The sequence below is a fragment of the Hemitrygon akajei genome, chromosome 13 (assembly GCF_048418815.1).
Source record: "Hemitrygon akajei chromosome 13, sHemAka1.3, whole genome shotgun sequence".
NCBI classification, from domain to species: Eukaryota; Metazoa; Chordata; class Chondrichthyes; order Myliobatiformes; family Dasyatidae; genus Hemitrygon; species Hemitrygon akajei.
The window spans coordinates 11,189,577-11,213,033 of record NC_133136.1 but is presented as its reverse complement, the minus strand read 5'-3'; the positions used below and the strand labels follow the sequence as shown (position 1 = coordinate 11,213,033).

At 39.4% G+C, this 23,457-nt stretch overlaps 1 protein-coding gene across 5 annotated transcripts in view; it reads right to left on the bottom strand.

Moving 5' to 3' along the window:
- wdr7 (WD repeat domain 7) overlaps positions 1-23,457 on the bottom strand; it is a 573,837-nt gene that overhangs the window by 303,321 nt on the left and 247,059 nt on the right. For all 5 annotated transcript variants that reach the window (XM_073064130.1, XM_073064129.1, XM_073064131.1 and 2 more), the window contains one exon: positions 11,874-11,987. In XM_073064130.1, coding sequence (XP_072920231.1) covers positions 11,874-11,987 — 114 coding nt within the window. The remainder of the gene's footprint in view (positions 1-11,873; positions 11,988-23,457) is intronic.

Genomic DNA, 23,457 nt, shown 5'->3' with positions numbered 1-23,457 from the left:
TTTAGAGACAGAGAATTGAGATTTAAAAGAGCAGAACAATTCTAAAAGGGGGAAAATGAGCCACCATACTCCACAGACAAACAAGAGATGATTAATAAAGGATAGCTTCCCAGTTGTAATGCTGATGTACAGAACTTGCCCAGCTTATGAACTACTGACTTTTGTTCAGCCCCTAGAGATGCACGGGGGTTAAGGAGACCAGCGGGATGGAGTTACCAGCAGCAGTGGGGCTACAAGTTACTGTTCTTGATACTCACTGGGAGTCTGTCACATTAAACCCAAGATATGCCATCTGAGTATGACGGAAACCATTCGGTAAACACACTCCTTACACACACGCAGACATTGCCTTGTCATTCTGCTGTCATTGTACTGAGCATACACAATTCAATGCCTTTCCCGGTAAATTCTCATAATGGATCCTAAGCTAAGCTGAGGTGCTCAGGTTGGCTTTATGGTACCTTTCTGCCATACATGGTGGAATATTCCATTTCTTTTCACTATTTTTGCTAATCTTTGGAAGTTTGATTTTTGATGCACCCAATGAACACCATTGCACTAAAGTGCTAAGCGACTAGCTATTTTTCCTTTTCATCATAACCCACATATCTAATACCAAGCCAGCAACAGTGTCCTTTTATTTAACCATTAACAGAATATAACACCTCAAAGATAGTAAAATCTTTCCTTGGGCAGGGGGAACATATCTGTACACTAAACTCCAGGAGTGGTTTTACCAGGGCCTTATAAAATTGAAACAAAATGACTTTATGTCGCACTCAAAACTCTTATAATAAAGAGTAAGATACTGTTTTCCTTCCTAATTGCTTATATGTCTGCACATCAACTTTCAGTGATCAATGCCGGGCCATGTTCCATGTCCTTTTATTGCTTTTACTGCCAAAGTGGATCACCTTACAGTTTCCATATGATACAATTTCTTCCTATTCATTTAAGTTCAAGTTTATTGTCATCTGAATGTACATATATGCAAGCAAACGAAACAATGTTCCTCTGGACCATGGTTCCCCCACAAAACATATATCACACACAACACAAAGCAAAATATTACTATAAATATGTTAATAAAATGCAATTCAAAATGCATGAAGTGTGAAGCACAGGTAACAGTAAACAGATCGCTGTCCTAGTGATGCATCCTCATAGGTAGCAGGGTATTCATTAGTTTCACAACCTGAGGAAAGAAGCTGTTACCCAGTCTGACAGACCTCGTCCTGATGCTTCTGTACCTCCTTCCTGAGTAGCCAGTCAGAAGGATTGTGGGAGGAGCGGTGGTTAACAAGTCTATTTCTCTGAACCCTGTCCACCATTTCTACTAAACCAGGGGTTCCCAACCTGGGGCCCACAGATCTCTTGGTTTACAGTTTGTTGGCAAAGTGTGGCCCCATGGCATAAAAAAAGTTGGGAACCCCTGCTCTAAATATACAATCAAACTGTGCGCCAACAATAAATTTGGATCTAGTACACTAGCTCCTCTCATCCAAGACGTTAGATTTATTAAGTAACTTGTTTATATTTGTTCAGGGATACAGCATAGCAACAAACCCTTTTGGCCCAGCAGCCCATGCCACCTAAAACGTGAACAATTAACCTACTAACCGTACGTCTTTAGAATGTTGGAGGAAACCTACGCGGTCACAAGGAGAACATACAAACACCTTACAGATAGTGGTGGGAAATAAACCTGGTTTGCTGGCAAACAAGAGACCCCTCCCCCTCTCCCGGTTTCACCTATCACCAACTATCTAGTACTTCTTCCTCCCCTCCCCCCACCTTCTTACTCTGACCTCATCTTTTTTTCTCCAGTCCTGATGAAGGGCCTCGGCCTGAAACGCCAACTGTTTATTCTTTTCTAAAGATGCCGCCTGGCCTGCTGAGTTACTCCAGTATTTTGCGTGCATTGCCTGATTCGCTGGCGCTGTACTGTGTTACACTAACTGCATGGTCAAACAACTTCAATGGAAGAAAGGAAAAGTTGATGTATCAGGTCAACACAATGTTTATCAGGACCCTGATATAGGTGCTGATCTGAAACACTGATCATCTCATCGCCTCCACAGATGCTGCTTGACCTGCTGACTCCTTCCAGCAATTTATTTAATGTACAATGGCTTTGAAGCAAGGTAAAAGGATCTGAAAGAATAACAGAATTGCTGAATTGCTAACTCCTTTATACTACATGTTTTTCTGTAATGGAACAATTCAGTTACATGGAATGAAGCCAAGGTCTTTGAAGTGAAAGCATAGAGTCAATAGCCTACTTTTAGTTCAACATCGCTATTCATTACCACAACAAAGCTGTCCATCTTCCACTTGGATGGATCTGAATAATCAAAATCAAAACACCATTCTTAACCAAAAATAATCACAAATACTGGAAATCTAAACCAACAGGAAATCCTGGCTACTCAGCAGGTCACTCAATCGATATAGAAGGAACATTGAAGTTAATATTTCAAATGCAGACCATTCTCTAGTTCTGACAAGTTTTAAAAGGAATAGAACCAACCCAGCCCCACACATTGCCATTCACAGACAATTTGTACAAAGTTTCCAGTCTCTTGATGCAGGGACTCAACATGAAACATTGACAATTCCTTTCCCCCACCTTCCTTCTCCTCACCATCCTCAACACACACACAGCTCAACCCGCTGAGTTCCTCCAAAAGTTTTTATTTTTCATTTTTGCCCCAAATTTCAGCAGCTGCAGTCTCTGGTGTCGCCATAGTTGGAAAAAAGTTCAAAGTAAAACTTACTATCAGATTACATAACATGTCACTATATACGTTTTCCTGTGGCCATACTTAGCAAATCTATAGAACAGTAACTGTAAATAGAAACAATGAACAATAAACTGTGCTAATGCAAATATAAATAAATAGCAATAAATAATAAGTATGAAATAACAAGATAACTACTACTAAGTCGACTCAGGCCTAGGGGGCGGGCATCGTGCACGATGACAGACTCTCCACTCCTGCCTCTCCCTTATCACCGTGTTCAGTTCATCTACATTAGCCGCACCGCTATCTTCTAGGAGCGTGCTGACCATAGTCTTGGGAGGGCGCCCAGGGTTCATCCTCCCATGCTTGGGCTCCCATGTGATGACTAGACTGGCAGGTAGCTCAGGGTGGCGTAGACAGTGCCCTGCTAGTTGCAGTCTTCTCACCTCAATTTTAGTAGTGAGCATCAGTAGGTCATCATAGAGCTTGATGTTCTTCATGTGCTGTTGCCAATTCACATCAAGAGCCATCCGGAGCATTCGTGTACAGCAACCATCTAGTGACTTTCTCATGGTCTTGGTGAGTGTCCACGCCTCGCATCCGTATGTGAGAATGGATTCTATGACTGCTATGAAGATCCTCTTTTTGAGCCCTCTGGTCAGGTTCGGCCACCAGATTTCCTTCATGTCGTCACAGCCCTCCACGCTATCGCCTTCCATATCAGTGTCTTTCTCTGAACTCATCATTCCTGACCCGAGGTACTTGAAGTCTAAAACTTTCTTAATGGTATCATTCTTTACGGTTGTGAGAGTACCTTCGTCGCAGTTGAACGCAACGTACTCTGTCTTTTTAGTGTTTAGGTGACGTCCAACTTCATTGCACTCAATTTCCACTTTTGTCAGTAGCAGCTGTGCTTCCTCAATCTGCTCAGAGAGCAGGACTATGTCAACTGCAAAATTGAGATCTGTGAGAGTTAACTGGTCTGACCTTTTTGGTTTGTACTGGTTTTATGGTAAAACCAAGCTTGTCATGATCTTTGGTAGCTTGACGTAGAGGGTAATCAAGGACGATTATAAAGATGTAGGGTGCCAGAGTGTCTCCTTGCAGCACACTAGCCAGGAGCTTGAACACTGCTGTTTCTCCATCTGGTGATACAACTTTCGCCAAGATAAAGAGTCCTTAAAGGGAGACCATTGGTTGGGGAACACCAGAAATAGAATTAATGTGGTCAGAAGTCTAATGGTTGAGGGGTAGTAAATGTTTTTGAAGCTGGTGGTATGAGTTCTGAGGCTCTTGTGCCTTCTACCTGATTGCAGCAGCAAGAAAAGACCATGGCCTGGGTGTTGAGAATCTTTGATGGATGCTGCTTTTCTATGGCTACGTTTCTTGTAGATGCGCTCAATAGTTAGGAGATTTTTATCCGTGATGTACCGGGCTGAATCCACTACCTTTTGTAGGATTTTCCACTCAAGCCATTGGTGTTCTCATACCAGGCTGTAATGTATGCAGTCAGCACAATTTCCACCACACATCTATAGAAGTTTTAGATGTCATGCTGAATCCGCAGCATCTCCGCAGATTCAAGGAGTTGAGGCGCTGTCGTGCTTTCTTTGCAATTATATTTAGGTGATGGGTCCAGGACAAGTCCTCTGCGATAGTCACATGCAGAAATTGAAAGTTACTGACTCTCTCCACCTCTAATCCTCCAATGACTACTGGCTCTTCTGAGGTCTACATGAGCTCCTTGGTCTTCTTGACATTGAATAAGAGGTTGTTATTACACCACTCAGCCAAATTTCCGATCGCCCTCCTGTATGCTGATTCATCACCACCTTTGATATGGTCCACAACAGTGTGTCATCAGCAAAGTTGTATATGGTGTTGCAGCTGTACTTAGCCACAGTCATAGGTTTAAAGCGAGTGAAGCATGGGGCTAAACATGCATCCCTGTAGTGCTCCTGTGCTGATGGAGATTGTGGAGCAGATGTTTTAGCCAATCCGAACCTGCAAGTGAGGAAATCCAGGATCCAATTACACAAGGGGGTATTGATGCCCAGGTCTTGGAGTTTACTGATTAGTTTAGAGGGGATGATTCCATCTTCTCCAGACTATGCTGGTGCAATTCTACTCAGCTATGTTAGAGAACAATGTCACATCAGCCATTACTGTCTGGTTTGGTGCAGCACCCTCTCACAATACACAAAATCTACAGCAAACTGACAGAAAAAGTCATTGGATGCAGTCTACCATCTCTGCAGGACTTAAATATGTCCAGGATAAAGAAGCAGCAGGGATAATCATTGTGAACACTACCCACCCAGAAAATTGCCTTTTCCAAAAGCTCCCTTCTGGAAAGCACTATGGGGCTATTAAAACATAAAAACTTTGCACCATCTTAAATTTCTTCCCCCAGGCAGTTAACCTGATCAATGATTCTAGTTAGCCCCTCTAAACCCCCCCCCACCCCACCATACCTATTACGTCAGTTATTGCACTGAACTGTAAGCACTTTAAACCACTTTTTATAATGCTGTCTACACTGTAAATACAGGCTGGAATATATATATATATTTATGTACATTTTATTTCGTATCTGCACTTTAACTTTATATAATTCTTTATTCTTGTTGCATGTCGCACAACACACCACAACAAATCCCTAATACATGTAAATCTATATAGGAAATAAAGTTAATCCTTGATCATAGGTCAATGTTAACTTACCTTTACCAATTCGTTCTAACTTGTGGTGTTTAGAGCATTTTTGCCATGACTTATCGGTCGAAGCATCATAATACAACTATACATAATATTGGCAAGTTCACACTTGTAGTATTGTGTGCCGTTCTGGTCACCCTTCTACAGGAAAGAAGTCATTAAGTGGGATAAAGTAAAGATTCTGGATTGGAGGGCTTGAATCACACAGAGAGACTGAGACTTTTCTCTATGGAGCATATTGAAGCGTGACCTCCTAATCCACAGCAAGGGTTCCCAACCTGTTTTGTGGCAAGAACCTCTACCATTAACCGAGGGGTCTGTGGACACCAGGTTGCAAACCCCTGTTCTCAAGAGACCTAAATCACAAGGGGCATAGATAAGGTCAAAGTTTTTACCCAGGTAGGGGAGTATAAAACCAGAAGGCATTGATTTAAGGTGAAAGAGAAAATAGGGTGGCACAGTAGCATAGTGGTTAGCATAATGCTTTACAATACCAGTGACCCAGATTCAATTCCCAACTCTGCCTATAAGGTGTTTGTAGCTTCTCCCTGTGACTGCAAGAATTTTCTCTGGGTGCTCCAGTTTACTCCTACAGACTAAAAATGTACCGGTTGGTAGGTTAATTTGGTTATTATAAATTGTCCTGTGATTGGGTTAAATCAGAGGTTGCTGGTTGGTGCAGATCCAAAGTGCCTACTCTGTGTTGAATCTCAATAATAAAAAAAATTAGAGGAGAACTGAGGGTCAACCTTTTTACATATGGTGTTGGCCATGCAAAACGAGCTACCAAGGGAAATGGTGGAGCAGAGTACAAGTCCAACATTTAAAAGGTGCATGGAGAGGAAAGGCTTAGAGAGAGATGGTCCAAATGCAGGCAAATGAAATTAGCTCAGTAGGCATCTTGATCAGCATGGACGAGATTAGCCAAAGGGCCTGTCTCTATGCTGTATAACTATGGCTCTATTGCATTGACTGAGAAGTTTATTTAAGGGATCTGAAAATTTAAAATAATTGATAAAATACTATAACATGAACAAATCCACACAAACAGATGTAAATTACATTAATGAATGACTATATAGGATTTTCCTGGAATTTAAATAACCACTAAATCCTTTTTTATTGCATGACACTGTACATACACTTGAATACAGTGAAGTACATTAAAAATCTAACATTCGCCTCATTCAAGACAGCAAAGTCCATGGAAATACTATTCTTTTACTTACAGAGTATAGAGTTAATGGTGGGATCCTTAGCAATGTATAGGAATAAGAGATCTTGGGTTCCATGTCCATAGATCCCTCAAAGTTGCCACACAAGTTGATAAGGTGGTTAAGAAGTGATAAGGTGTCTTGGCGTTCATTAGTTGGGGAATTGAGTGCAAGAGCCATGAGTTACTGTTTCAGTTCTATAAAACCCTGGTTAGTCCACACTTTGGAATATTGTGTTCAGTTCTGGTCACCTCATTACAGGAAGGATGTGAAGCTTTAGAGGATGCAGAGGAGATTTACCAGGATGCTACTTGGATTAGAAAGCATATCTTATGAGGATAAATTGAACGATCTAGAGCTTTACCCTTTGGAGAGAAGAATGACAGGTGACTTTATAGAAGTGTGCAAGATGATAAACGGCAGAGATAAAGTGGACACGCCACACCATTTTCACAGAACAGAAATGGCTAACATGAAGGGGGATAACGTTAAAGCATGTGGAGAAAACTATTGAGAGATAGTCAGAGACATCAGAGGGTGGAGGGTGTGAGAAATGTGCTACTAGGGGTGATAGTAGAGGCAGGTACATTCAGGACATTTAAGAGACTCTTTAATAGCTACATGGATGAAAGAAAAATGAAGAGCTCTGTGGGACGTAAGGGTTAAATTGATTGTGAAGTAGGTTAAAAGGCTGGCACAACATCATGGGCCAAATGGCCTGTACTGTCTTTCAGACATACATTTCATATTGGCTTCATTGAACAAAATCTAACTTGGGCCTATAAAACAGACATAAAATATAGATCCTTTTATGAAACTATAACTTCTTTTAAATAACTGGAATAACAATGTTTTATGGGAAATTGGCAAATAAAGACACATTATTTAATTAGAATGTTTTGCATCATAAATCATTGAAGACAGCCAAGAATTTTAAAATAAATTTTACTACATAAACTAATATTATGCACATTATCAATGAAACATACACAACAAAAACAATGAAACTGCTACAGATGATCTAATAAACTACAGGCTTAATTAATGGCAGTCAATGGATTTGGGTGCACATTTTGAGAAGGTAATAGACTTTATTGCAAATCAGTAAACAAATCAGTTCAAAATCTATGATTTTTCAATCAAAGAGGAATAATGAACTATATTGACCGTGGTGCAATATGCCTTTCACAGCTTTCTTGAGAATGGAATTCCATGGTCAGAGGTCATTTGCAATGAAAGTTGTTCAAGACCTTGACATTAGTTTCCAATTGTCTCTCTCCCTGCAAATACTACTGTCTCATTGTTTTCTACTTTCAAAATTGATGTAATATTACTCTGAAGTTTTTTTGAATCTGTAACATATTAATAACTATTATGCATGTGGTCCTTTACTGAACAACATAAAGGACTTGTTTAGAGAGTTGTAGAACCTTACAGCAGAAAAACAGGACTTTGTGCTCATTTCATTCATGCCGAACTATTAGTCTGTATAATCCAATTGATTTGCATCTGGACCATAGCCTCTCACATTCCTCCCATCCATGTACCTACCCAAACTTCTCCTTAATGTTGAAATCAAACCCTCATCCACTACTTCTGCTAGCAGTTTGCTCCACACTCTCACCACCCTCTGAGTGAAGTTCCTCCCCAAGTTCTCCATAAACAGTTCATCTTTCACCCTTAATCCATGACTTGCAGTTCTAATCTCACCCAACCTCAGTAGAAGAAGCCTGCTTGCATTTACCCTCTCTATACCTCTCATAATTTTGTATAGCCCTATGAAATCTCTGCTCATTCACCACTCAGGTCCTCAAGTCCAGGCAACATCCTTGAAATCATTGGAGAAAAATTTACAACAAAATTTTGTTTCAGCACACAGCCTGGCTAAAGTATGGTACAGACTCTAGTGATTTGGAAGCTTGTTGCAGGAATGCCTTTCTTTGACTCAGCTTTCAGCCAAGGTAGTCTATAAAAAGCAAGAGCCACCTTCTGTAATTTCATATGGGACAGGGAAGGGTGTAGAGAAAAAGACACTAACCTTAAACATCCAGTAAAACAACAATAAAACTCCTTTAAAATTTTAAATTGTAAAACATTACAGCCCACTGTTTAAAGACAACCTTCTTGAACCACATTCAATCTATTCCAGCTGCTACCATCTGGGAAACAGTACCACAGCATAAAAGCCAGGACCAACAGGCTCTGGCACAGCTTCTTCCACCAGGCCATCAGACTGATTAACTCATGCTGATTTGACTCTTCTATTTATTACAAGTTAATATAAACTACTATGATTGCACATTGCACATTTAGATGGGGATGTAACATAAAGATTTTTACTCATGTATGTGTAGGATGTTAGAAATAAAATCAATTCAGTTCAAAGTTCTTATATACCAACAGTACAAAGTTGAATTTTTATTATATTATTATATTAACAGAGCAACAGAAATATAAATTGTCTGCAACTGTGTGAAACTACTATTTATTTAGAGATACAGAGCAGAATAGGCCTTTCAGACCCTTTGAGCCATGCCGTCAAGAAACCCCCAATTTAAACTTAAACCTAACACGGGACAATTTATAATGACTAATTAGCCAACTAACCGGTATGCCTTTACACTATGGGAGGAAACTGGAACTCAGAGGAAACACGCAAACTCTCCTAACAGGACATACAATCTCCTTACTCAGGATACTGGATCCAAACTCCACCACCCCGAGCTGTAATAGTGTCGCACTAACAGCTGCACTTCCGTAAAAAAAAAGATTTATTTGATATCATAAGATTTAATAAAAATAATAGAGGTAAGTCTAGTCAAATTATAAATTCAATATATATTAGAAACAGTTTGTTGGTCAGCAGCTAGTTTAAGAAACTTTAATAATATACCAAAGATTCAGCTCAGAATTTGAATACACTGGAAATTATTTCCCTTTAATTATAGTTATCAGTTTCAATTAATTTACTTCACATTCAAGGTCTTGGAAAAGCCGAAACTTTTGACAACTAGTAGGTAAGCTACTCAGGATAAAACATTAACGTTTAAAAACAACACACCTTTATTCTTTGCTATGTTGAAACAGAAATCTCCTGTTTGACTTAATATTACAAGATACACCACTGTCTCCAAAGCCACATGTAACTAATTTGATTTAGTTATTCCTTTCCATTCAGCTATAAAAAATTTAAACAGTCACAAGCAGATACAGTGCCTATCAAAAGTATTCACCCTGCCCCCAGAGGTTTTCATGTTTTATTGTTTTGCAACATTGAATCACAGTGGATTTAATTTGGCTTTTTTGACACTGATCAACAGAAAAGACACTTTCATGTCAAGGTGAAAAGAAATTTCTACAAATTGGTTTAAATTTATTAGAATTATTAAACACAAAATAATTGATTGTATAATTACTCACCCCCTTCAAGTCAGTATTCAGTAGATACACCTTTGGCAGCAATTACAGCCTCGACTCTGTGTGGGTAGGTCTCTATAAACTTTGCACACCTGGAAACTACAATTTTTTCCAATTCTTCTTTGCATAACTGCTCAAGCTCTGTCAGATTGCAAGGAGATCATGAGTGAACAGCCCTTTTCAAGTCCAATCACAAATTCTCAATTGGATTGAGGTCTGGACTCTGACTTGGCCACTCCAGGACATTAACTTTGTTGTTTTTCAGCCATTCCTGTGCAGCTTTGGCTTTATGCTTGGGATCATTGTCTTGCAGGAAAACAAATCTTCTCCCAAGTCACAGTTCTCTTGCAGACCTCATTAGGTTTTCCTCCAAGATTTCCCTGTATTTTGCTGTATTCATTTTACCCTCTACCTTCACAAGCCTTCCAGTGCCTACTCCGGAGAAACATCTCCACAGCATGATGCAGCACCACCATGCTTCATGGTAGGGATGGCATGTTTTTGATGATGTGCGTGTTTGGTTTACACCAAACATAACGTTTAGTCTGATGGCCAAAAAGCTCAATCTTGGTTTCATCAGACCATAGAATCTTCTTTCAGCTGATTTCTGAGTCTTCCACGAGCCTTCTGGCAAACTCAGATTTCATGTCAGTTTTTTTCAACAGTGGCTTTCTCTTTGCCACTCTCCCATAAAGCTGCGACTGGTGAAGCACCCAGGCAACAGTTATTATATGTGCAATCTCTCCCACCACAGCCAAAGAAGCTTGTAACTCCTCCAGAGTTGTCATAGGTCTCTTGGTGGCTCCCTCACTAATCCCCTTCTTGCACTGTCACTCAGTCTTTGAGGATGGCCTGCTCTAGGCAGATTTACAACTGTGCCATATTTTTTCCATTTCTTGATGATTGACTAAACTGTACTCCAAGGGATATTCAGTGACTTGGAAATTTTTTGTATCCATATCCTGACTTGTGCTTTTCAATAACCTTTTTGTGGAGTTGCTTGGAGTGTCCTTTTCTTTTCGTGGTGTAGTTTTTGCCAGGTTACTGACTCACCAGCAGTTGGACCTTCCAGAGACAGGTGTACTTTTACTACAATTAATTTAAACACCTTGACTGCACATAGGTGATCTCCAATTAACTAATTCTATGACTTTAAAAAATTAATTGGCTACACATGTTATGATATGGAGTGTCATATTAAAGGGATGTGAATGCTTATTCAATAAATGATATTGTGTTCTATATTTGTAATTGATTTAGATCACTTTGTAGAGATCTGTTTTCACTTTGACACGAAATAGTCTTTTCTGTTGATCGGTATCAAGAAAAAAAGCCAAATTAAATCTGCTGTGATTCAATGTTGTAAAACAATAAAACATGAAAACTTCCAGGGGGGTATACTTTTTACAGACACTGTGTTTGAGCAGAAAATGATTGACTCTGAACAGAATGAAGTCATTGTCATTAACACACTACTACAGTTAAACTTTATTAAAAATCACAGAAGTTACATAAAACAAATATTAAGGTTGGTAGAAATATGACATGATAGTTCTGTTAAACTAAGATCCAAAGAATATCCATGAATGTTATGTGTCTCTATTTGGGTATGAGGTAGTTTCTATGGCAGAGGTTGAGCAAAAGTTTTATATTTCATAATAGTTAACAATGTAGAGCTGTTTTTTTTTTCATCTGCATCAGTTATCCAATTAAGGATTTCTTTCAAAACAAAAAAAAATGTTGATAAACCTTTCACAGGTCTGAAAATAGAATCACTCACCTGCACTAATGTCATCATCTGCTAGGTCAGGTTCCTCTTCTTGAACTTTGGTATCTGCCCCTTGTAAATCAGAACTTCCACTAGTTGTTTGAATAGCTTCTGCTGTCACACCAGCTGTAAGGAAACCCATTAAACAATTATAATCATGCATTTTAAGTTAAATCTAATCTTTAACCTTAGAATCCATATTGTCATATGCAATTCACTTTTTGGGCACACATACACTCAGTGGCCACTTTATTAGGTACACCTGTTCATTAATGAAAATATCTAATCAACCAATTATGAGGCAGCAACTCAATGTTTGCAGGTATGCAGACATGGTCAAGAGGTTCAGTTGTTGTTCAGAGCAAGCATTAGACTGGGGACAAATGTGATCTAAGCGACTTGGACTGTAGAATGATTAATGATGCCAAGTGGGGTTGGTTGAGCACCTCAGGCTACGTCCACACTACGCCGGATAAATCCGTAACCGAAGCTTTTTCTCTTCGTTTTTACCCTCCGTCCACACAAAAATGGCGTTTTCGTCCACCAAATACTTTGACCCATAACTTACTGAATGAATATGTATACTCACTTTGCCCTGTTTTCTGTCCTTGCTTGTATGAAGGTGGTTTACCTTTTTATGCAAGTACTTCTCTGACAATAGATGTGTAACAGCCTAATGTAACATTGTATGGAAATACAAGATAACACTGATGCAGACATTAAAACATTTATATATTTAACAAGGTGAACAGAGTTAGTCAGTTTTTCAATGTTCGTCATCAGCTGGGTCAATCTGTCAGTGAACTTCCTGTCAGTTGCCTCCGTACGCTCCAGTATTTGTTTTTTTTTACTTTTAAGTTCCGCTGCGCGAAAGCCAACAGCTGTTCGTCGTTTTAAGTTTTTCTAGTCTGTAACTACACAAATGCGCACTTTTACAGCGAGATTCGACACCAAACATATCGCTTGTTTTCAGTAGATGTGTCCTGCGCATGCGCAGGAGGAGGAAATTTGCCGAAATCTCCGTTTCAGTGTGGATAGAGATATTTTCAAAAACGCATAGTGTGGACACCTATCGTTTTTACGCGAAACCGACGTTTTCAAAATTATCCAGTCCAGTGTGGACGTAGCCTCAGTTTTGCTGATCTTCTGGGATTTTCAGACACAAGTCTCTTGAGTTTATAGATAATGGTGTGAAAAACTAAAAACACTCAATGAATGGCACTTAGTGGGTGAAAATGCCTTGTTAATGAGAGTGGTCAGAGAAGAATGGCCAGACTGGTTCAAGCTGACGGGAGAACGAGGGTAACTCAAATAACTAGACAACAATGGTGTGCAGAAGAGCATCTCTGAATGCACAACACGTTGAACCTTGAGGATAGGCTACTGTAGTAGAGGACCATGAACATACAATCAGTGGCCACTTTATTAGGTACAGGAGGTACCTAACAAAGTGGCCACTGAGTAAACGTTCAGAGCAAGTCAAATGGAAAGCTGGGGTTGTATCAATGAGTTGCAGTGATGTTCCGTTGGCTAAAACAAGGTGCTAGGCCCATAATTGTTGAATACTCTCCACTCACGTTGATCAACAAAGGACAAACAACAAAGCACAAAGTAAATTTATTATCAAAGTATGTGTATGTCACCATATACTGATAAGTCCAGCACTGGTAAAGATAGATAGATAGATAGATAGATACTTTGTTCATCCCCATGGGGAAATTCAACTTTTTTCCAATGTCCCATACACTTGTTGTAGCAAAACTAATTACACACAATACTTAACTCAGTAAAAAAAATATGATATGCATCTAAATCACCATCTCAAAAAGCATTAATAATAGCTTTAAAAAGTTCTTAAGTCCTGGCGGTAGAATTGTAAAGCCTAATGGCATTGGGGAGTATTGACCTCTTCATCCTGTCTGAGGAGCATTGCATCGATAGTAACCTGTCACTGAAACTGCTTCTCTGTCTCTGGATGGTGCTATGTAGAGGATGTTCAGAGTTATCCATAATTGACCGTAGCCTACTCAGCGCCCTTCGCTCAGCTACCGATGTTAAACTCTCCAGTACTTTGCCCACGACAGAGCCCGCCTTCCTTACCAGCTTATTAAGACGTGAGGCGTCCCTCTCCTGAATGCTTCCTCCCCAACACGCCACCACAAGAAGAGGGCGCTCTCCACAACTGACCTATAGAACATCTTCAGCATCTCACTACAGACATTGAATGACGCCAACCTTCTTAGGAAGTACATTCGACTCTGTGCCTTCCTGCACAAGGCATCTGTGTTGGCAGTCCAGTCTAGCTTCTCGTCTAACTGTCAGCAGAGCATAAGAAATTTATCAACCAGTATGCCTTGTGGCCCCTATATTTTAAATGTTCACAATCTCCAGCCCACCTTTCAATACTGCTACCACAAGAGTTCTCCCAACCCTTGCAAACATTGGCTCAACAATTGTTCAGATGAACGGTCATTGTGACATATTATGCCCACAACTCTGTCCACAGATGCTGTGCAACCTGTTGAGAATTTTCAATGTTGTCAGTTCTTCCTCAAAAATTTGAGCAATCACACTATTCTGCTATTGGTTCCATTTTCAAACGCTGGTACATTGCCATAGTGCTCACCTATGTTCTTTCATACTGAAAGAACATCAGCTAGGTGTAGGGTGACTTACCGTATCTCTATGTTCTGAAAAGCACTTCCTTTCTCCTTTCATACAAAAAAAATTTGCATCGCATAGTTCATCTCCATCCCCATCTAACTTGTGTCCTTTGCATAGCTTCATCTATACATTCAGCAACACTCCCTCAACTATTTTTAATATTAATCTGGCCGATCTTACATGTTTCGCCATGTGTAAGTTTTATGCAGAGCTGTTCTGCCCATCACTAATTTTGGTCATTCATTTTAATAGACTAACATTGGTTTGCAGTTCATTCACTATCAGTCCATATAAAATTCTAATCTATGTACTTCCATAGCTTCCTGCCTCCCTACCTCTGTAACCTGCCTAAAATTCACATCTGCTTTCTATTTTCTGCCTCAGGCACATTTTACCTCACTCTACCAGTGATATCACTTGATCCCAAATATATGCATTATTTATTTTTATTATTATGTATTGCAATGTATTGCAGCAGCAAAACAACAAATTTCACAGCATATGCCAGTGATATTAAACCTGATTCTGATTACATTCTGAATTTCCTTCCACAAACTCTTCTATTTCTGTCTTGACCTTGTTGGATCCTGATGCTTTTGTGATCCAAAGTTTCTTTGAAAATCAACAATGCAGCACAAAACTTGTTGCTTACGATTGTTTTATTAATCGTTGTAAGAGCAACCAATAGAAATAAAGTAACATGATGATAGATAAAGAAAAGACAGCAAGATGAAAAGTGATCATGGTCTTCTCATACCAGATTACTGATAACAGAAACTGTATTGATGGCCATCTACAAGTGGTATCTCAGGTGAAAGAACAAGAAAGTAAATGTGCTCTTGTTAGGGGCCTGTGTTGTAACAGATTATACTGTTTGCTGTATGAGCTGAACATTCCAGGGAACTGGACATGTAAATTGGAAATGTAGCAAGGAACCTTGATTAGCAAATTCTGTGATAAAGAACAAAAATTTAAAAGATCTTGGTTTAGAAAATCATTATGCAGAATTTTTTGGATGCAGCAAACCAAAGTTGCTGCAATAATGTTGAAGATGAATTCATGTTCTGTATTCAAATTGTTCTCCATCTGGACACTGATGATAAAATGGATTACTTCTTGCACCAATGAGTCAGGACACTACAGGCGTTGCAATAAGGACTGTGAGTAGGAGTGACAATAATCCAAAGATAATCTTAAACATATTGTGGACAATTCAATACCTAAAACAAAGGAAATCCCACTCTGATACATTATGAAATTATGAGAAGAGACTAAAAAGGCATACAGACAGATTAAAGGATTGGGCAAGATCATGTCAGAAAAAATGTGAGGAAATGCGAACTTACAAATGTTTGATAGAAAAAATAAATAAGTTGATTAAGCACCTCAAAAACACTGGTATTCAAGATCTGGATGCCTTTTTTGTTTGTATCACAGTTAATTTGAAGGTATAAGTAAGCAATTATAAAAGCAAGTAATATTTTAGGGATTGTCACTGTGGGATTGGCATACAAGAATTATAAATCTTGGTAATTTCATACGAATAAGGTGAGAATAATACCCACCAGGTATTAGTGCATGGTTGTTGTTCTTGGAAAAACATTTCTGACACATTATATTCTCTCTGACACGATCTTCCCACTCAAAGGAGTGTAATGCTTAGCATAACGCTTCGCAGTATCAGAGATCAGAAGATTGAGGTTTAATTCCCGCCACTTTCTGTACAGAATCCGTATGTCCTCCCCGTCATCATGTGGGTTTCCTCCAGATGCTCTGGTTTCCTTCCATATTCCAACATATGGGTTAGAGTCAGGAAGTTGTGACCATGCTATGTTGGTGCCAGAAGCATGGCGACACTTGTAGGCTGCTCCCAGCATTTCCCTGGACTGTGTTGATTATTGACACTTCACTACAAGTTCCAATGTACACGTGACAAATAAAGCAAACCTTTAAATCTTTAAGAGACATTTTTAGCTTCTTCAGCGTATGAAAATGACAGGTACTGCTATACATAACCAAAGGAGACATGTAGTTTCTAAACTTGAATTTGAGTTATTTCAGTGATTAACATCATGTTTAGATTAACAAAACTCAAATTAGTGCCCAAAAGTTTGATCATAAGTGCCATTTTTATGTGCTAAACCATCTATCACTGAAGCTGCCCTGACCTCAGCAGTGTTTCCCTCAGCTCTGGCAAGCTTGCAACGTGTCCAATTTAATCTGGCTTGTTGATCAAGGGTTATGATCATTGCTTAGGGTGTGAGAGGTCCCGAGGCTCCTGGATGATTCCTTTACTTGGGGTGCCACGGTAGCATAGCAGTTAGCGCGACACTAGTACAGCTTGTGGCGTCGGAGTTCAGAGTTCCCCTGTAAGCAATTTTATCCATTCCTTCCCGTGTATACATGGGTTTCCTCTAGATGCTCTGGTTTGCTCCCACAGTGCAGAGACGTCCAGTTAGTAGATTAATTCATCATTGTAAGTTGTCCTGTGATTAGGCTGGGGCTAAATAGGTGGGTTGCTGCGTCGTACGGCTTGAAAGGCTAAAAGGGCCTGTTCTGCACTGTATCTCCAAATAAGAAAAAAATTGAAAACCTACACCTGTTCACCTGACACCAACTCAGTAAATCTTCCTCTGGAAATCTCCCTCCCATCCAATGATCATAGCCACCAACTCCTCAATATGCATCTGGACCAATCATGGACCTTTATCTCACCACCAGCTGACCTGATTCCCAAAGCTCTTTCCAGAGCCCAACACTGGCCCTGACCCCTCAGCCCTTTGACCCTATCCTATTCAGATCCTGAACAATGTCAGCACTAATCAATTTCTTTCCCACATTCTGGTGAAGAAAAGACATTGACTATGATGCATGGGGCTAGGTACAGTACTTTTTTTCAGTTAAGGACAATATTGCAACTAATTAAAATACTTTTAAATATTTAGTTTTTTAAAAACTAATGTCCTGATAAAAGGTCTCGGCCCAAAATCTTGACTGTTTATTCCCCTCCAGAGATGCTATCTGATCTGCTGAGTTCCTCCAGCATCTTGAATGTGTTACTCTGGCTTTCCAGAATCTCATGTTTATAAAACTATGAAGAAGTGCAGAAATTACACATCAAAAGGTCAGCATTTTTTAATTAATAGATTTGGGTTTCTTTGTGTATTTTTCAGATTTGTATTTTTCAGATTTTTCAGATCGTCCAAGATTAAGTTGAAGATTTGTAAAGATAAACATTCCAAATATTAAGTAATATTATTTGATGCCTTACAATTCATTCAATAAAATATGCTGGCTAAAGATATTAATTTAATGTCTGGTTCCAGTTGCAGTCATAAACTGAAGCAATGTCAATGGGTTCCTCTTACAATCCATGAGGAAAGGAGCAAATGTACAAATTATCTCCATCATGTATGTAGTTCAGCCCTCCAGTAAACTGAGCTTGCCAGCGCCGATCGGTTCTGCCCAAGATTCCTCGAGTGTTTTGATAGACAGACTGACTGCCTCACATTAATTCACTCCACACCATTTCAATCGATCAATGGAAGCCTCCCCAGTTACTTCAGGCAGTGCCTGTCTGGCTGCCAGACTGCCGAGGAGCACACAAACTCAGACAAAACAATGCTCTGAGCGTGCACAGAACGAGAGCTCACCGCAGTCAAGGCCTTGAAGGTGGAGCCTGACGGGAATCCATATGCGGCTGTTCAGATTGGCTGATCGTGCATGTCACGTGAAGCAGCTTCAACTTCTCTGCTCATTCATGATTACTAATGTCCAAATGGCATACATTTGAGTGATAATGAACTGTGGATGGATCACTTACTCCATTTAATCCCTTTAAAGTGAATTTCTTTTTATTTAAAGGACTTAACGATCAAATAAAATATCTGGTCTTTGTAAGTCATTAAATATTATGAAATATAATGGAATTCTTAGTGTATTCTTACTAAGTATCATCAACAAAAGGATCAAAAACATTTTTATTTCTCAGTAATATTTTTAGCACTTAAAAAGATAGTTGTTTTACTACACGTTAAAAATTTAATCATTTAAATAACAGCAGACAGGAAATATTATCATATAAAATAATGGAGTTACAAGACAAAGGAATTGCTGAAAAACAATGAAAAAGATGATAAGCTTTGAAGACAGTGTATACAAAGTAATCTTTATCCATATATTCTACACTTTACCAAATAAACTGCAGCAGTTCAAGGCGGGAGCTGTCCACCATCTTCTTAAAAGTAATAATTGGGATGAACAGTGTAACTGCAGACTTATTAATGATAGCAACTTGCTAAGAGTTCAAAAAATGTCAGGCCTCAATTATCCAACAATTACATCTTAAATCTGCAATCCACCTAGAATCTACATGAAAACAGCTCTTGAGAAGACCTAAAGCTCTTGAGGTTCTTCAAGCAATCATCATATTCAAACTCTAAAATTGTCTTCTTTTTCTAAGGTAATTGTCATGGCAGCAAGGACACACCCCAACCTTGATGCTCTGCCTACCTCAGAAATTCTATTCTGCAATTCCCATTAAGTCAGAATCAGAACCATGTTTATCACTGGCATGTGATGTGAAATTTGTTAACTCAGCAGCAGCAGTTCAATGCAGTACATAATCTAGCAAAGAAAATAATAATAAAGAAAATAAAAAATAATAATAAGTAAATCAATTACGTATATTGAATAGATTAAAAAACATGCAAAAACAGAAATACTGTATATTTTTTTTAAAAGTGTGGCAGTGTTCAAAGCTTCAATGTTCATTCAGGAATCGGAAGGCAGAGGGGAAAAAGCTGTTCCTGAATTACTGAGTGTGGGTCCTCAGGCTTCTGTATCTCCTACCTGATGGTAACAATGAGAAAAGGGCATGCCCTGGGTGCTGGAGGACCTTAATAATGGATGCTGCCTTTCTGAAATACAACTCCCTGAAGATGTCTTGGGTACTTTGTAGGCTAATACCCAAGATGGAGCTGACTAGATTTACAACCCCCTGCAGCTTCCTTTGGTCCTGTGCAGTAGCCCCTCCACACCAGACGGTGATGCAGCCTGTCAGAATGTTCTCCACGGTACATCTATAGAAGTTTTTGAGTGTATTTGTTGACATGCCAAATCCCTTCAGGCTCCTAATAAAGTATGGCTGCTGTCTTGCCTTCTTTATAACTACGTCAATATGTTGAGGTTAGATCCTCAGAGATGGGTTACAAATTTATTGTAGAATTTAAAACTTTGTTCAATTTCGGTCATCTTAGTTTAAATTGATTGCTGACAAATTTATGTGTTACCTGACAAAACACTATCTTCACTTGCACTCCTGTTCAATTACATCAAGGAGACTAAAGAACATTTGCAGTCATTAATATTTTCAGCTGCTTTTTGGAATTCAATGAAATGAAGACCATAGACCCAATCAAATACAGTGTGCTGGCTGCTTGGATTTGTTATTGAACTGCAATTGGATTTCTAAAGAGCTTTTGGTCAACAGCAACTATGATGAGCATATGAAATATGCAAGATGCCAACATTGTCACACTGTACAAAAACAAGGTTGACCGTAGTGATTGTAACAACTACTGTGGCATCTCTCTCCTTGGTATTGTGGTGAAAGTGTTCACCCATGTTGTCTTGGCATGACTTCAAAGCCTTGCATCCAGTCTACCCAGAGTCCCAGTGTGGGGTCAGACTGCATCTTCATGCTCTTTCACTATGAATTCATAGACTGCACTGAAGGCATCTACCTTCACACCAGAGCTGATGGCAAGCTGTTCAACATCGCTCACTTGCGTTCCAAGACCAAAGTTAGAACAGCCCCTCTCCACAAGATGCTGTTTGCAGATGATACAGCATTGACGCCACACACTGAGTGCAAACTCCAGCAACTTTGCCCATGCCTGCTAGGAGTTTTGGTTAACTTAACCATCAGTCCGAAAACAACAGTTTGAAGGTAGCAACAATCATCTTGAATGTTACAATGAAAATGAAGATTTGGAGGGTACGATTGTTGACAGCATTTTATGAAGACAATCCATTATTTGCACTAGTGTTTGCGCTGATTTTGTTCATTTATACTGACACACAGACACACAGACACACACACACACACATATTGTTTTCCTTGTTGTCATTAAAGTTTGTTTTTATGTACTGCTGCTGCAAAACAACAAATTTCATGACATATGTCAGTGATATTAAACCTGATTTTCATTATTCACAACATGGGGTTAGTTTCCTCCTCACTAAGTCAGTTTTCATTTAATTAGGGTTTTTTTTCTTTTGCAGGCAAGGTTAATATAAATAACATCTTGAAATACAGTTGAGGCATCTTTTCTTATTATTTAAGCTATTAGGTCAATTTTATTTCAGGAAAAGTAAGTAAACCTCTTCTCAAAACAATCAATATATCATTTTTTCTTTAATAAAATTGTTAATAAGTTCTATTGGGAAACAACTGAACAGTGAGAATAATTATTTCCTAAGTTAACAAATTTCAGACCAAATTTTTTTAAAATCATAGAATGGGAGTAGGCAGTTTAAATGGTTTGGCACAGTCTCAATGGGCCAAAGGGCCTGTTACTGTGCTGTATTTTTATATGACTCTGTGGGTGCAAGAATAAAAGAATAAAGATAACAAATGGGAAAATATCCGGTATTTTGGAAGGATCTTTTCAAATGCATTTGGAACTCTTGAATCTTCTTAAAGCTTCCTAAAATAGCTCTGCTCTTCATACAGACCAGAAAGCAACTGGCATTTTAGCAACACTGAATGTTCTCTTAAACAACAATTCTCTTCAATCAATATCACTTTAAAAACATTGAACAGCTCTAAAGGAACAGATTCGTAAGGAAAGCACATCAGCTAACTTTCTATTGATCAGTTTGGCACTCCATGATACTATCCCATTCATGCTTTTCAATGGACTTGGTGTATAAATCAAGCACAGATACAACTTGAAACTTAATTGCTGGGAATGCCATTTCTGATTCATTGAGTAGATTTCTTTTTGATACTGCATATTGAAACAAATTCCATGTGTTTGTCTGTGCATCAATACCACTGATGAACCTATACGGTTCAACCATGTTGAAATCATAGCCAAGAAAGTTCATCACACCCTCTACCCCCTCAGGAGGCTGAAGAATTTCAGCATATACCCATCTAATCTTAATTTTTATTAATGCACCATAGAGAGCATTCTGTCTGGATGCATAACGGCTTGATGTGGTAACTGCTCTGCGTATCACTCTAACAAACAGCAGAGAGTGCAGGCAAGGCTCAGCACAGAAGAACCAGCCCCTACACTATGAAACACGCACAAAATGTTCGGCCTCAGAACAGAGGGGCATTCTTTAAGAACAGAGATGAGGAGGAATTTCTTTGGACAGAGAGTAGTGAATCATTGTGGAATTCGTTGCTACAGGCCAATACTCCATTTATATTTAGGCAGAGGTTGATAAATTCTTGATTAGCCAGGGCATGAAAGGATATGCAGAGAAGGTAGGAGATTGAAGCTAAGTAGGAAAATGGATAAGCTATGATGAAATGGTATAGCAGACTCATTGGGCCAATTTTATGGTTTATATGGTTTATATTTTATGGTCTATTTGTCATAAGTACATTCAAATATACAGCAAAAGGCATCATTTGCAATGACCAAGACATCCTGGGGCACCCTATGTCATTGCCTTGCTTCCAGTGCTAATATAGCATGTCCACAACTTATTAACAGTCTTTGGAATGTGGGAACATGGTACATGAAGCTTAGAAAAATAGAGGGCTATGGGTAACCCTGGGTAATTTCTAAGGTAAGGACATGTTTGGCAAAGCTTTGTGGGCCGAAGGGCCTGTGTTGTGCTGTAGGTTTTCTGTGTTTTCTTGAATGCGTGGGGAGAACTGGAACATCTGGAGGAAATCCACACGGTCATGGGGAGAACGTACAAGCTCCTTATAAACATGCCAAGCTGCTATCTATTTCTTGCATAAATTTATAAACTTGTATCAAATCTCCTTTCAGCCTCTACTGCTCTAGAGAAAACAGCCTCATCTGACCAGTTTCTTCAAAGACTCCACACCCTTCCTATAATGAGGTGAGCAGAACTGAACATAAAGCTCTAAATGTGACCCAGTGTTTGATAAAGCTGGAATATAACTTCAACTCATTGTCTCCACTAAGGAAGACTAGTATGCCAAACACCTTCATCCCTAATACCCAAGGACCTACCACTCATTTTGTATGTCTTATCCATATGTTGTGTGAAATCAGGTTTGTGGGTTGGGAAGACGCTCACTACAAGTAACGATTTACAGGACAAGGCAGACATTAACCCTTCAGTAAACCTTCCGAGTCACACTCACTTACAGTTACTCAGGAGAGGACAAACACTAAACACATACACAGAGTGGAAAATACTTATCTAAAGTGTGTGCCTGTGCCTTCTCTATTGCAACATACGTCCACTGTTTATTATTTCTATAGCACCGCGACCCCCAGCCTGTGGTGGCCCAGACAGCGAAAAGAGACCGCATGGTTGGTGCACGCTACATTTAAAAACTTATCAGTGCTAAGACTTCATCAGCTAAATGGGAGGGGCTGCAATGCTCCTTATATGGGCCAATCCCCAAATCCCATGGGGATGTGGCTTTCAATGAGTGGGTAGGTTTGACACTTACAGCAACACCATATTAGATGCCTCCTTCCCTTTCTCCTACTGCCTACTCTATTCTCCTATCAGATTCTTTTTTCTCCCACCCAGCTCAGCCGGGTGCTGATAGCTGACCTTTCCCACCCAGCTAACCTTTTTCTCTTCCCGCCACCTTTTTATTCCGGCATTATCCCCCTTCCTTCTCAGTCCTAATGAAGGGTTTCAGCCCAAAATGTCGAGGGTTTACTCTTTACCACAGAAGCTGCTCTGACCCGCCAGCATTCTG